General features: G+C 40.4%; 1 protein-coding gene across 1 annotated transcript in view; it reads left to right on the top strand.

Annotated features, from left to right (window-relative positions):
• Positions 1–15,408, top strand: part of fstl5 (follistatin-like 5) — a gene marked incomplete at both ends in the record, with an annotated part of 147,297 nt that overhangs the window by 74,631 nt on the left and 57,258 nt on the right. Inside the window, one exon of the mRNA XM_083891420.1 lies at positions 13,154–13,320. Coding sequence (XP_083747546.1) covers positions 13,154–13,320 — 167 coding nt within the window. The remainder of the gene's footprint in view (positions 1–13,153; positions 13,321–15,408) is intronic.

Below are 15,408 nucleotides of genomic sequence, written 5' to 3'. Positions count from 1 at the left end.
GTGTATCTCACCATGCTTGTTGTTCTTGGGTCCCACGTTATTGATCTGAACCCTGACACCTCCTGACAGAACACACAGCTTGGAGATACAGCTCTTTGATTTGTGCTGAGGGTATAGAAGCCTTGAAGTGCCTGTTACACTCCTTGGAGAGTGGTGGAAAAACTGAGAAGGACTGAAATGTGATCTATCACGCGCTGTAATGTTGACGTGGCCCTCATAGATTCCTTGACTTCCTATATCTATTTCACACAGTATCAAATGAAATCAAATGCCTTTATTGTTATTGCAGTGTGCAAAATGAAATAGGGCTCCCGTGCTACTTGTAGTAAATAAATAACAGGTAAACAACTGTAGATGTATCCAAAGACGCATCAGAAGGTCATGTTACAAATGCTATAAATAATATCTCCACTGACTAAGGTTGCACAATAGTATCTCATTGTATTCAGTTCAATCGATTATATTCTAAGAGTTCACAAAGCCACTGCTTACAGTATATGCGTGCTGCCATCTTGACACTGCCTACAGCAACAAAGTTATGGCATGGTAAGCTTTGGCACCTTAAATAACACAATTAGTTACTTTATTTTTGAAATACTTTTGCATTTAAGCATTTAGCAGACGTTTTTATCCAAATCGACTTACAAAAGAGGAATAAGCTACATAGAAGTATAAAGAACTCCACTAGATAGGAACAATTGACTGATAGATGGTAAGATTGCTGAGGTGGGTCCAGGGAGAGTGCAGTGGATGGGGTAGGGTAAGTGCTAGGACAGAAGATGCTCTTGGAAGAGCTGGGTATTCAAGAGCTTCTTGAAGATAGACAGGTAGCGCTCGGTAGGACATTCCACCAGTGTGGAACGACTCATGAAAAGAGTCTGGATTGTCTTGAGTCTGGTGTTTTTGATGAACGGAGTAGTTGAGGGGTAACATAAGCTTTAGCAGAGCATTTAGTAGGTGGGAGCAGACCCATTAAGCACTTTGAAGGTTAGCATCAGTGATTTGAATTTGATGTGAGCAGCTAACGGTAGCCAGTGTAGCTCAATGAACAGAGGGGTGATTCTGAGGGGCGTTCTGGACCATCTGTAGCGGTTTCACAGCACAGGTCGGGAGGCCTGGGGTGTCATAGTAGTCAAGATGACCAGAGCCTGTACTAGTAACTGGGTAGCCTGTTGAGTTAGGTACGGTCTATCTATGAAGGTCAACAATGGTCATCAATCATGACACCCAAGTGTCTTGCTATCTTGGAAGGAGCCAGAGATATTAATGCAGATCATATGATGTATTGTTGGCTTGGCTCGGGAAGACCATAAATTCAGTTTTGGAGCGGTTTAGCTGCAGGTGATGGATATGTGCTGCAGAAATATTAGTGTCATCTGAAATGGGACTGCTTCAATGACATTTGTTGTGTAAGCGTTGTATTTTCTTTTTGCTCTGAGGTCATGAGAAGGGGCTTTTAGGCCAACTGGACTGGTTCCGGGGCTTACATGAGGGAATGTAGTCTGTGACCTTAGGGGAAAAAAAGTCCAATGGAAGACCGCACAGACTCACGTCATAGCCCTTTTTATTTTTTTATTTATTAATTTTATCGTACTCCCAGTTGAAAAACACAGATATGCTCTGTTGCCAGCTTATCTATCCACATTAGGGCAGCTAAAGCATCATGATTAAACTGAGGAATTAATCTTATCACAAGGTCCATTTGCTACACGTTATGAAGCTTTTAATCATATCATATTATTCTCATCAGAAAATACTATTTGCCCATATTTTTTAATGGGATGAAGCCTCTGCAGTTACTGGCTGTTTAGAGCCACTCAGGTGGAAAAGGGCAGAGCTGAGGTGGAAATTTATCTCAAAAATCTAAACACCAATTAAAAAAAGATAACCGCACATTAAGGTGTTGCACCAAATGGATGCCAGGAAATTGACATAGTGGAGCTCTAGAGTCTCTGGTTACTGCTGTGGTTTTGGTGAATGTTTTCATGTCATCCTATTATTACCTATTACTAATCCTATTCTCAGATTTTAAACTCAGTATTGAATTACAATTCGTTGTTGAGGTTCAAGGTCACTGTAACTGGTCATCGTATCCAGGAGGACGTCAACTTCACTGTGAGAATTTGTTCTGGTGGAAATCCCTCGGCAGTCATTTTAGTTTAAAAAGGTTTTTTTGTGTAGGGCATATTGGTTGAGGCTGTGTAATTGTCTTTTTCTTTAATTTCATGGCGTCTTCTTTCTCATTTTCTTGTGTTTAAATGTGAGTTAAATTTGCATTTTAAACTCTGGCGTAATCCCTACATTTGCAGAAAGTTTGCCTTGCTCCAAAATTAGTTGACATACGCTCTCTGCTCCTGTGAAGATTGTAATTAGACATTGAAACAAACAGCTGGGAAAGCTCCTTCCTCCCATTAAGACAGCCACGGCACAGTGACAATTAATGGATACTCAGGCTTTTACTTGTCCTGACCCCTGCTGAGCGTTCCATTCACAAACCACCACAAGTGGTGTTAAATTGGTTTCATAATTCATGGTTCATTTTCAAATATGCGACCCCTCTATCTCCAGAATGAATTAAAGAGATTTAAAAGAAGTTGGATTTCTTTTTTTCTATTATTTAAAAGTGGTCCTCAATTGAATTAGAAGGGCCAATTTTCTCAGCAACTCTTTTCTTTCCTTTTCAACCTGATCACAAAAGGAAGTCATATTTGTCGCAATTTTATATGTTTACTGACAACAACAATTTTCTTTGGAAAACATGATTTGGTTGCTCTTCATTTTTGTTGTATGCACCAAATCCTTGACAAGCACAAAACGATTATGTCACGGCCACAACTCACAACGATATTCAATCAAAAACAAATGTCAATGTTATGACTATGAAACAAACTACGCATGTGGCATTCATTACAAGGAGGCGTGTTTGTGTCCTTGACTGGTCACTGATAAGAAGCACTGCGAGTGCCATTGTTGCAGTTGATCACTCGCAGCATAATATTTATTGTGTGATATAATCATCAACGATTAAGACCCACTGTGTTTCTGTCACTTCAAAAATTAGATATTTGTATATATGCTGGATTGTGGGGTGGATTTCTTCTACCTTATTATTCCACCATGCTTCTACAGCAGCCCACAGTGGACAAAACAAACATGATCGAGTGCAGAGTGGGCATTTCTCATGTACTGTAAAGTCTCCTGGGAAACAGAGGGTTAAGGGTAGGTGTACAAAGTTGGTTGCAATATGTAAAATTAACACTAGCAGCCTCATTAAATCCTCCCCATCAAACCTCCAGCTACATATCAAACAACACAATAAATGTAAAATAATATAAAGTCTACATCTGCTCCTGGTGCATCACTGTATGCATTGATTTAAAGGCGACCTCCAGGACCTCAAATCACACAAAATCCACTACTACTGTTCATATATATTGTGAATTTCACTAAACTTATTGTGATCATGATTACTAAAAAGATTAGGGCAGGACATTTTCAAACAATTCACTCAGGAAACATCACCGGCTCCAATATAGGATACATTATTCAGTACAACTGGCCCAGGCTTTACACTTCCATGTTCATCATGCTCATATAAACAGTCAGTTTTGTACTGAGTATTTTTATTCTATTTAACCTTCACTTAACTAGGAAGTCACACTATGATATAAATCTCTTTTACAAATGAGACGGAGCCAAGGCCAGGTCATCGCATGCAATTCGTCTACTGCGTCAAACAAATCGGTACAAATAGTTTAAAAGCACGTGCCAGCAATCATTTTAAACCACTGCAATTTGGAATGACTACTTCCTTTTATTCTATGTTTAAAATCTTTTAAACTGTCCATAATTTGTTCAGCACTATTAGGGATGTTTGTGTTGGAGATCATTGGTTACACTGTGTCCTTACCCAAATAATCACAAATTAAGATGCAGTTTGCTTTTTTATACTTGCAATTCAGCTGACTTGAAAATAGCATTTGTTCTTTTGAGTTTTTTTACAGCCCGGTAAACACAGTTTGTGCAGTTGCCGTCTTCCTGCTGCTGCTGCTGCTGCTGCTGACAGGGCAGTGAGGCTGTAAGAGGTCACAGTGTTTTTTAGATGAAGTGAACGAATGCTTCAGTGCACTCACATGCCACTGATGGCTCCGGATTAAATTCCCAGTGGGGCGAAACCTCCTCTCAAAAATGTATATCTAATGTCTTCCTCCTATAGAATTTGCTTTTCTGGCTGTCAAGATTGTTTATCAGCTCAGTGTAAACGGATTGCTGCATTCATCGCCTCCTCCCCGACATTTAACATCTCCTGTCAAGCATTTGAAGGTGTTTGTCGTGCACCATTTGTAGCCGCGTGGCTTGTGTGGTACTGCAGATGTAGATGCAAACCTTGAAGAAAAACACAGGCTTGTTACAGCACAGCACTTACAGCAGGTAAAGCTGATTGATGCTAAATGCACTGCTCTCTTAACGACACACACATTTAATTTGTTTCTTAGACTAGTGAAGCCATCACTTGATACTTTACCCTCAATAAAATGAACACCCTAGCTTAGCTGCATGTTGACTTACTTATTGCATTAAAAAAAAAGTTTTTATTTGTTGTTTTCTAAAAGGTAGCTGTGATAAAATTAGTCCAATTAGAGCTCCAATTAGGTTGTGTTGCATACTAATGCCGAGCGTCCCTCAGGATCTCTCCCAACAGCTGCTTTGAAAGCAGACTGGAGGCTTATCAGCCACCTGATAATACACTCACTCAGGCCACATGTTCATAGTTTAGTTATTTTTATATTTGTAATGTTAGTGGGAAGAGGGAGGAAGGTAATATCCTCATGGCCTTTACTTACTGAGTGTCATTTACTTTAGTTAAAGCAGAAATGCTTCAAAAACACAATTATTACCTCCTCCAAAGAGTTTACTTTTTCATAGGCATGGGTTTCTGTGTAACTTTGTCCTTTTGTTAGCAACTTCCTGTCTACAGTTTTTGACTAATCAGTCTGGATTTTTTTTGTGATGGGTAGGTGATCACCCAAGTATGTTCCCATTCTTTTTTGGTAACACAACTTGTTCAGGATCAGAGTAAGTTTCATCCAGATCTGATTCAGATTACGAGTTTGAAGGCATTTAAATATGGAAAGTCCCATTTAAGTCCAGATGTGTATATAGCTCAGCGACATCTCAACAGATCAGATGTTCATGTAAGGTGATAAAAGCTATAAGCAGGTGACGTTCTATACATATCCACGAAGTCTTCTTTATCCAGTGGATCAAAATGTACACATTTCAGGTGCAGGTATGTAAAAGTGTATGGTGAGACTTGTAAGTGCTCTTGTTTCCCATGTTTCACCATAGATACACTGATGAGACTGGTTAGTCTAGTCAAGCCTGCTTTTATCTGAGATCAAATTAGTCTAAAAATAATCCCTTATTAATGGTTATTGAAGTGAAAAACCTAAGATTCGTCATGAAATGTGCAAACTTCTTCAACTTAAAGTTGAATCTTCCACGTAAACAAACCCCAAAGTACTCGGATGAATTATCTTGTGCAGATGTTGAAAATGACCGTCTCAGACAATGTTGACTCAAGTTATTATCTCAAAGATGCTCAGACAGAGCATTTCAATCTCACGCCTGTGATGTTGCAATAAGCTTCCGCCGTTTACTGCTGTTTAATATTTCCCTGTCTTGTTTTCTCACCGTTTATTTATCTTGGCAAAATCAATAAAGGACTGTTTCAGTAAGTGTAATCAAGTGCAGGACAAACACAGCATAGGAAGGTGAACTATAGCTGCCCCTTGGAAAAATGACAACCTGGAGAAAATATGAAATGCCTTGTCTTTTAAAGATCTTTGTCAGACAATATGGAATAGCATCTGCTCCACAATGCTTCACATTGTCTGTGCGATTGACTTTTTGATCACAGATGCATTTGCAATATTCAGTGTGCATCCTACCTTTCTCATTTCCAATTGTTCCCATAGACTAAGATGAATCTGCGTTGTGTTAATGGCCTGAGGAAACTACAACCTGGAACAGTGTGAACACATGATTCTCTGTCTACTGTATGTTTCTTGTCTTGGTTGGTACTGTGAAATCTCCTGATTTGTTTAAATTAGTTATTTTTTTTCTTTGAGGTATTAGGTAGCTACACAATAGAACTTTTTCCTGTCCCTGTCAAACATTTTAAGTCCACAGACTCTGTTCTTCTTTCTTTGGGGGCAAGTTTTCACTTATCGACTCAGCCGAGATCACAGTGTTCAGATGATGTGTGTTGTCTGTTCTCCACCTTCCTTTTGTGTGTGTTTGTGTGTAAGCTATGACTACTTTGCATCAGGGAAAATACTTCTTTTTTTTTTATCTCCACTTCAAAATGTCAAACCCAAAGCAGTGGGGGTTACACAACTGTTCAGCCTCAGTAATATTGAACATCACTGAGATGGAGAGAGCGAAGGAGTGCGTTGGAGGAATGAAAGACTTGGTGAAGAGAGACGGAGCAAGTGAGCATGTGTTTGAGACAGACAGCGACGGAGCATGATGGAGGGTGGAGTATGGAGGCTGGCTGAGCAAGCTTGCTGCAATTTGTCTTCATGCACCCAGCCTCTTGCAATGTTCCTGCAGGCCTGGGCTATTTTCCCTGACAAGCTTGTTGCCTCCAGTGCAATAGGTGATTTACCTCTCGCCGTGTCACTGGCTGACGTCCCATTCTGGGAGCAGCGCAGAGTAAATCACAAGTCTTGGACTTCACTGTTAATCACTAATTACAGGTTGGGCAGTGAAGGTTGATCCTTCCCTGGAGGCTGAATCCCTCAAGCTTCAAATCAGACGAAAAAGAGGAGCCAAGGCCACTTCCTCCTCTGATAAATCTCTTGCAGAGCAGGTGCTGGACTCAAAGTGTTTGAGTCAGCTCCAAATGCCCAGACTCCCATCTCTCTGAGGAGTTTCTCATTGTGGTCAGATTCTAGCCCTCACTTCCTTTTTATCCCAGCCCCTCCTTCCTCTATCCGAGAGCCAAAGCTGTGATGGAGCACGCCTGGCCGTCTGTCGCCCACTTTCATCTTTAAATTCTCCTTATAACTTCACACATTTCTATCCCCTGAGGGATCAGTGGCAAATCGAGTTTGTTGCGTGCAGCGTATTCCAAAAGCATTAAGATACAAGGGGGCTGTAATTGAATGGTTAGGGAGGACATTATTTGGTGAAGATTTTTGTCAGCGTATCCACCCACCAACACCTCCAGCACCATGGAGAGCGCCAAGTGGCTGCACGGTTTGTTGATCTGCTGGTTATAGTGTTATAAGTGTCGGGAGGAGACGGATGTGTGACTTAGAGACTGTTTCTTTGTCCCTGCTCTGCTGTTTGTAGTTTCGAATGAAGGCAGTTTTGGTTGGTATATGTTTTTATTTGTTTCCTTTGGTCAGTTATGGTTCTTTTTTTCTTTTTTTTTACTTGACATAATCTTAAACACTAACTTGCGCTTAAAGCCACCTATGGTTCCAGCTCACCTCGCCTCAGGCAAGGCACGGTTGGTTTTCCACTACAAATTGTACCTACTCAACGTGGGCGGAGCCATCACTGCACGGCTGCATGAAAATTCTGTGACTTCGTTTTACACGCGACACACAAGCAGTGACTAGTGACTAGTAAAGCAGTTGTTTTCAGTGTAACTGAATCATTAGAATCAGTTAATTAAAACTATTTGTTCAGTACTTCCTCCATGGAGCACAGACTCCGTCTGACAGAGTCACTGGCCTGTAATACAGCAGCAGGGTTTGTGATGTGGCTTGCTGATCATGATCAGCAGTGCTGTTGCTAAAAACACCATACTCCTCTGTTAAATATTGAGATTTTAGACATTTCCCTGGTAATTGTTGGAGATGAACCCACATTTTTAGGATTTTTAACTGATCTACAGTTTAGCATTGTTCGGCTTGATTCTTGTGTTGGATGTCTCTTCCTGTGACGGCACTCTGACCAATCAGTGGCCGGCAGTCTAGCGACGTTACGCATAGTATCGTCTCAGCTCGCTTGGAACCTCACCAAAGCAGGTATTTAAAAAAAGTACCATGTGCCATCGCTAGTGGAAACGCAAAAATAACCGTGTCAAGGCAAGGCAAGGCATGTTACAGGGCATTTCGGAGCGAGAAGGAGCTCCTGTTGCAATTCCCTATTGTAAATATTACTATTTCAGCATTGGCAACAGCTGCTAACACTGCAAAGCAACAATACATATCAACTTTAGAAAATAAAAACAAAAGGCTAAAACAGTTTGTGAGCATCAGCAGGGCACGTTTCCATGGTTACTATGGCCATCCTTTGTTGTAATTGTTTGACCAAAACAAGAGAATGCCACCAACTAAACAAATATTGAACCGCAACCCCGAACCTCGTAATTTTGCTGTGCAGTTTCAGGTTGTTTAAAGAAAATAAGGATCCTTTTCTTTTCTTCAGTGAACATGAGCCCAGTTGGTATGAATAGTCCTTGCAGACTCAAACAAGTATTACACTTGCGGTTGTCTGTATAGGTTCTGCGAAATGATGAAATCTCTTAGACAACCTTATTTTTCGAGTAAGCTTTGGTTTAGTTTGGAGTTTCCATGGAAAATTGGGGATTATTAATGACACAATTTTGCACTGAGCTGATTGAAACAAAAATAAAAAATAAAATCTTTTGTTGTTGGTTGACTTTTGGCATTGTCTTGTTTTTCCAAAGAAACAACTCAACAGCGGATTATATGCAGTTGAGCATTTTTCTGGAAGGAGAATATCAGGGCATTTTGAGCTCCAGCTCTGAAGTTAAATTAGTTCCATCTTTTCAAAAATGTCCACCAGAATTACAATTTTTGAAGTGTAGGGCCCAGAGAAAAGCTTTTTCTTGTGAAATGTTATTTGAATATTTGTCTAAAGTCGTTCACCTGTAGCTTGGCCGTGTGGTATGAAATACACTTTTAAAACCAGATTTCTTTCCTAACAATTCAACATAAACGTCACCTTTCACACAGACTTTGACTGATTAAACATTTTCCATCAAATCACCTGTGTCACATTGTAATTTCCACAGGGTGAAGGTTTCTTTATGAAGTTGATGATTTACTTTCATATAAAGTTCCCTCTTTTCTAGATCAATACAAGTGACAGGACATCACAAGACATTGTATCACCACCCAGTGATGAATAAATCATCCATAAAAGACCGAATTACTGACGTAACTTCAAGTACAAGGTGATTGATACCTATGATATTATCCCATTGTTCTCAGGTTATAAGTCAAGGGGTTTATCAAAAGAAGATGAAAAGAATGGATGAAATTGATTCCAATAGCCTAAAAGAGCACATACATGAGCTATTTTTCATTTACTCCAACTTAATGCTGCAATATAGAAGTGTGCACTGCAACGGAAACACCTGTACTAAAATACAATCTGATGCAATAGCCTTGCAATATATTCACTATACACTAGTTTCATGGGGCCGATCATGTTCAATCTCTGTCAACTGTCTCTCTCTATGTTAACTACCCAAGTTATTATTAGTGGTGTCGCGCTGGATTTTGTTGTAGTGGATTTTTTTTTCTCTTTGTTTGTCCACATAATGGCTGTGTTCTCAAAACCATGGAGTGTCATGTCAAATAATGACTTTTTTGTTCCCCAAAAAATGGATAAAATAGATTTTCACTCATTTTTAATTCCTATAAAAACCACAATTTTCCACACAGGAGGCTCAAATTGATGATCACCATTTACAGTAATGCTTTTGCTTATAGTATAATCATCCGCAGTTTTAGTTCTACTCCACTCAGAGGAAATGGCTGATATTAATCCTCTAATTTTGATTTAATCCCGGCAGTGATTTGCCCAGGCTTAAGCAGGGTTTTCATCAGGCCAAATGGGAGATTAGAAGTCTTAACTTGAAGCTTCTCACCGAAAACGTGCGTATGAGTTGTCTCACGGCTCTGGTCTGATTAGGGCTGGAACCTAATGGATGTGAGTGAGGCTTCCAAAGTTCAAAGACACAACATGTGGATTAAACAATGGAAATGAGTGAGAAGGTTAAAAAGCATTCTGAGGCCTTTGGTCAAGAGCCACCAGAGTCACGCTGTAATTGAAGGCCACTCTCATCCTTATTCTCTAGGCTGTGGAAAGTGAACACTGTTTGCTGGACCTGCGCTTTCATTACGTTTTGTATTTCATGCCCTTAGGAGCAGAACAAATTGAGTCTCTGTTTCCTTTTGCTCTGCTGCTCATTACCCGAGAGAAAGATTAAAACGCAATCACTCACCGGCCACATTACAAACAGTAACACCGCCGCGCAGCGGGTGAGTGGACGTTCTCATCGTCTCATCAAAGTAAACTGGACACACAACTTTGACGTTAACCAACCGTAGCAATGGTGACCTTTCACCTCTTCTCCCTGGCCTTTCTTTAAGGCAAGATTTCCTCCAAGAGTTAGTACAAAAAAGTAAAATACCACAACAAGAATATAAAGTAAATTGCTGAGTTTCATCTCTAGTTCATTAAAGGTGCCAGGTGTAAGAATGTGGCCAAAATGGTTACTGCATTCAAATTCAAAATACCAAGATCTTTTAAGTGTCATTTTCTGACGTAACTGGCAACCCGTGGTTGCTCGGCAGCTGAGACTCTACTGACTGCAATGGTTGGTAGACGGCGGTAGGTGGCGCCACATGCCAAAACATGATTTCAAAACATAAACATGATTTGCAGTCTGCAAAATATTTTTGAATACTGGAGAGATGGTTGCTGGATATGGGCCTCTATACACCTGTACATATTATTCCATTAAAAACCAGACGTTTGCAGCTAGAATAGTCGTTTACCACATTAACAATGTATAGAGTGTATTTCTGATTCATTTAATGTTATATTTATTGAAAAAAGTGCTTTTCCTTCAAAAATAAGAACATTTCTAAGTGTCCCCAAACTTTACAGTCGTGTCAGTGACTAATCATGGGTTCCTGCGAGCACAACAAACATTTTCCCATCTGAATGTGATGCACTCTCGCTAAATGTTTGATGTGTGTAAGAGTGATTGCTCATATTTACACCTTTACAAGCGAATGTCTTGTTTCACTCGAGGCAACGACTATTGTCAGCTTCAATTGTGGTGAAATATAACCAGACTTCTGAAAGTTTAAATCTCGCTTCTGCTCTGACAGAGACACACACAGAGACACTGATCTCTCCTCAGGATTAACTTAAATCAACTTAAATCTGTCATAGACAAACAACTTAATTTGTCCGATACCGTTACAAGCACCATTAACGTCAGAGCTTATTGATACTACAGGATTTCAAAATTTAGCCCTGGGGCCTGTTTAATATCGAGTTTTACTGCACATCCCTAGATGTTATTAATTCTGACACAGTGGGCTTTTAAATACTTACGATCGCATCGCTCTCTGCTGAGCTCCTACCACATGGACAGAGACATTCATGACAGAGGAGCTGAGCCAATTTTTCCATCTTTGTGTTGTTGCACTAGAAAAGTGAAGATCTCTCTCAGATCATGCTATTTACATCAAGCTGTAACGTTATGGAAATTTAGATCAGCGACGGCAAAGATACGCTTCCTACCCCAGATGTAAGTGTTAGAGATCACAGCCAAATGTCATCATTACCATGCGTAAACATTTTTGAGGCATTGCAGGAAGAACACTGAAGCAAGCAAAGCACCAACTCTGTTCCATTGGGAACCTCTCCTGACAGATCAGTGATTTTCTTTTTTCTGTCCCCCCCCCTCCCCCCCAACATTATTTTCTTAAAAAGGATGCACTCCTATGCTTTTACAACAGCAGAAGAAGAAGAGCCTGCCTCGTTTTAAACCTTCAGAACTCTGAGCATGTTAAAAATATTCCAGCTTTTACTTACAAAGCAGAGATGAGATCTCAGCCGTCAGCAGACCAGTCGAAGCGAATGCTTCCCAAAAGTCTCTGTTTTGTTCCGTGCATCCTCAGGGAGACCAGTAGAAAAAAGTACAGCGTCCATTATCATATCCCACATAAATTATGCAAAGTATTTACAGAGCATTAAACTTAATTCCTTCCCATTACTTTGGAAATTTCAATAATTGTGCTGCCTCAGTGCATCTTTAACTGTACAAACGTCTGCTTCTGCAGCAGTTGAGATGCTCCCCTATTTTGTTTTCAAGCATCATTAAGTGAAAATGTGAGCAAAACAGACTTTTTCTGCATTATGGAGTGCGGGGGGGATTCTAAGTTGTATCGATCCTCGATGATACTTTGTGTGGCAACATAGTATTGATACTTAGCATTGCAGTGCAGTGCAGTAAAATCTCTGTTGCAGAGCTTAATTTTTCCCTCAGCTTAAGATGGACACACGTCAGCCCCACTGCAATTTTTTTTTAATCCTCAATTTGAGTCGAAGTCTATGGTGAAACTTCTTACATGACTTAGAACACTAACACTAAACATTTTCCTGAGCAGTTAAAAGTCACAATATCTTGTTTCTTTGATTTCCATTCAGAGGAAAATAGATGATCTATGAACTATGGCACATACACTACCAGTCAAAAGACGCCTTCTCATTTGAATGGTTTTTCTTTATTTCCATCACTATTTACATTGTAGTTTCTCACTGAAGGCATCAAAACTATGAATGAACACATATGCAGTTATGTAGTAAACGTGTTAAAAAGTGTAAAATAAGTAGCCACCCTTTGCTTTGATTACTGCTTTGCACACTCTTGACATACATTCTCTCGATGAGCTTCATGAGGTTTTCCAACAGTCTTGAAGGAGTTCCCAGAGATGCTGAGCACTTGTTGGCCCTTTTACCTTCACTCTGCGGTGTGTCCAAACTTTTGACTGGTAGTGTATGAGTGGACACCAGTGTGATTGACAGCTTGTACCGTCCAATAGGAGCCTGGTTGCAGGTGTCTAAAAACTTTCAAAACAGCACTCTTGCCTATGCAGAAAGAAGGAACAAGGGTTAGGGTTGCATGTTCTGGTTTCCTTCCACAGTCCAAAATCATGCAATACGGGGCTTAGGTAAATTGGACACTCTAAATTGACCGTGAGAGTCAGATTGGGTGGTTGTTTGTCTCTATAGGTGTCCCTGTGATGGCCTTTTGAGTGACTCCTGTTAAGACTTTGTGTCATTGTTTGTCCCTTCTCGTCCACAGATGTGTACCTGCTCAACCTTCCAGACGACCAGAAAGTCCGCGTCACCACAGTGACGGTCGGCCAGAGCACCGTGTTGACTTGCGCCATCACTGGGGAACGGAGGCCTCCCATACTGTGGAAGAGAAACGAGCAATATCTGAACAACCTGAACTTGGAGGACATCAATGTAAGCCCTGCCTGTCACCATTTATTGTTTTTCTACAGGTGGAAGAGTCCATAAATATGTAGATTCAAAAAACGGGATAGATGCAGATTGTAAAATTTAAATAGATGAGATTTATAGATGAATAACTAATGCACTGTGAAGAAAAGGTCTAATTACTACATTTTCAGGTCATAAAGCATCATAGCCCTTTAATGACCGTCTCAGAGACGATGCCTTTATTTTTTTTGTTAGAGCTGTAAATATCAGATAATTCCATGCCATATTTCTCGCTGATCATATTTCAGATTTCTTTTATACAGCATTGGCTCAGATTGAGCACATTTTATTTGACTGTTGCAGTAGTACTCGCTTTGTATCCTAGATCTGACAATAATCCAGGATGTCGGTTTGTATTCTTGGTTTTTGTGTTTGGGGGGGAGAGAGATTCCAGACGGACACAAAAAAAAGACAAGGGGGATGCCAAAGGGGTTCAGCCCAAGAGGAAGGACCTACTTTTACAACCCTATGTGTGTATGTGTGCGTTAATCTTCAGGCGGCCCCTCTGTGTCACTTTCATCCACATCAAAAAGGAGCAGGGATACTTATGTGGCGTGGTACAGAGAGGGCAGGCCTCTTCACTCTGTGTCAGGACTGACCAAGCTCATTGTGATGTTGCTGTGCATAATTAAGTCAACACTGTCGCAGTAGATAAAGGGAGACCCAGCGAAGCTGCTAATGTAACATTAAATGTTGATGACCCTTAAAATGAGTAAGAGGCTCCCAGCTGTTGCCAGTCATCCTTGGCACCATCAACGCTCACTAAACCGGTGCTCTGGTTCTGGGTTGGTGGTGACGTGTGATGCAAATAAAAAAAAGCTGCTAAAAGCCAGGAGTTGAGGTGCATAGCCGTGCATTTAAGAGAGATTTTCTATCGCTTTCCACCTTCCTTTGTCTTTTTCAGTAAGGCTTTACGGCTGCATTCAAAGCCCCAAAAGCTGCATGCATATCCTGGGTGTAACAAAAAAACAAAGTTTTTCAGGAAAAACTCTGAAGCTCCTGTGGAAGATTTAAGAAAGGAGAAGTAAGCGTGAGGTCTTGCAAGGTCGACAAAGGCTTTGATATATCATTCATATTTTTTTTCTCCTCCCAAAATTGTTTCTTTACTTGCCTCCTTTGCAGATTCCGTGAAAGTACATTTTGTTTCATCTGCTGATATCGCCTGAAGACATAGCTGAGTTCAGTGTCCTCACCACAGGTGGTCTTTGTCTGCGCTTCACACACCATCATCAGTTCCCCTCATGACTAGTATCACATCACGCACAGGTATATTGTTTAATACAAATGTCAGCTCAGGGATCAAAGCATCTGTCAGATTCTATCAATTATAGTTTTTAAAGGATGCTTTTTTTAGTTGATCCAGTCGCTGGAATAATGGTATGATGTAGGCGAAGGACTTGAAATGACCTTTAATCCTTTTCATCATAACTTTAAAAAAAAGAATGAATGCTTGAATGTATCTATCTTTTTTTTACTTTTCAACATTTCACCGTGGAACCATGCAGTCTTCATCTTTTCCCCATTACTGGGACAGCGAAGAAGAGAACAGCCCACCTCGGTAATCAATCAAACCTTGGCCTTTTGTGGGCAACCATCATACTCCGGGAGGAAATATCAAAATTTTATTTCAGTTCACAAAACTCAAACCCTGACACACACATCACTGACAGAACATCGGCTTTAAAATGGATGGCGGGGTGCCATAGAGCCCAGGTGGTAGAGCAGCGACCTGGGTTTGATTTGCTGCATATCTCACCCCCCCCCCCCTTTCCCCATGCTGACTGTCCTGTTCCAATGAAGGCATAACATGTAATAAAAAATAATAAAAAGGATGAAATAGCAGTTAACTTGTTACACCCAGGATATTTAGATTTAGAAGAACAACAATAGAAGTGCTACATCATCATGTGTCCTGTGATTGGAAAATGTCCCCCCTGCATCTGTTGCCTGTGTGTTTACTTAAAAGAGACATATTATTCAAAATCAAGTTTTTAATCATGTTAATACTGATATTTGGGACTCTGCAGGCCCTGTAAGTAGGCAAAGTGAGAG

This window comes from Microchirus variegatus, assembly GCF_963457635.1.
Source record: "Microchirus variegatus genome assembly, chromosome: 6".
Lineage (NCBI taxonomy): Eukaryota > Metazoa > Chordata > Actinopteri > Pleuronectiformes > Soleidae > Microchirus > Microchirus variegatus.
Note: the sequence above shows the minus strand (reverse complement) of the source record. Positions and strands in the feature narration are given on the sequence as shown.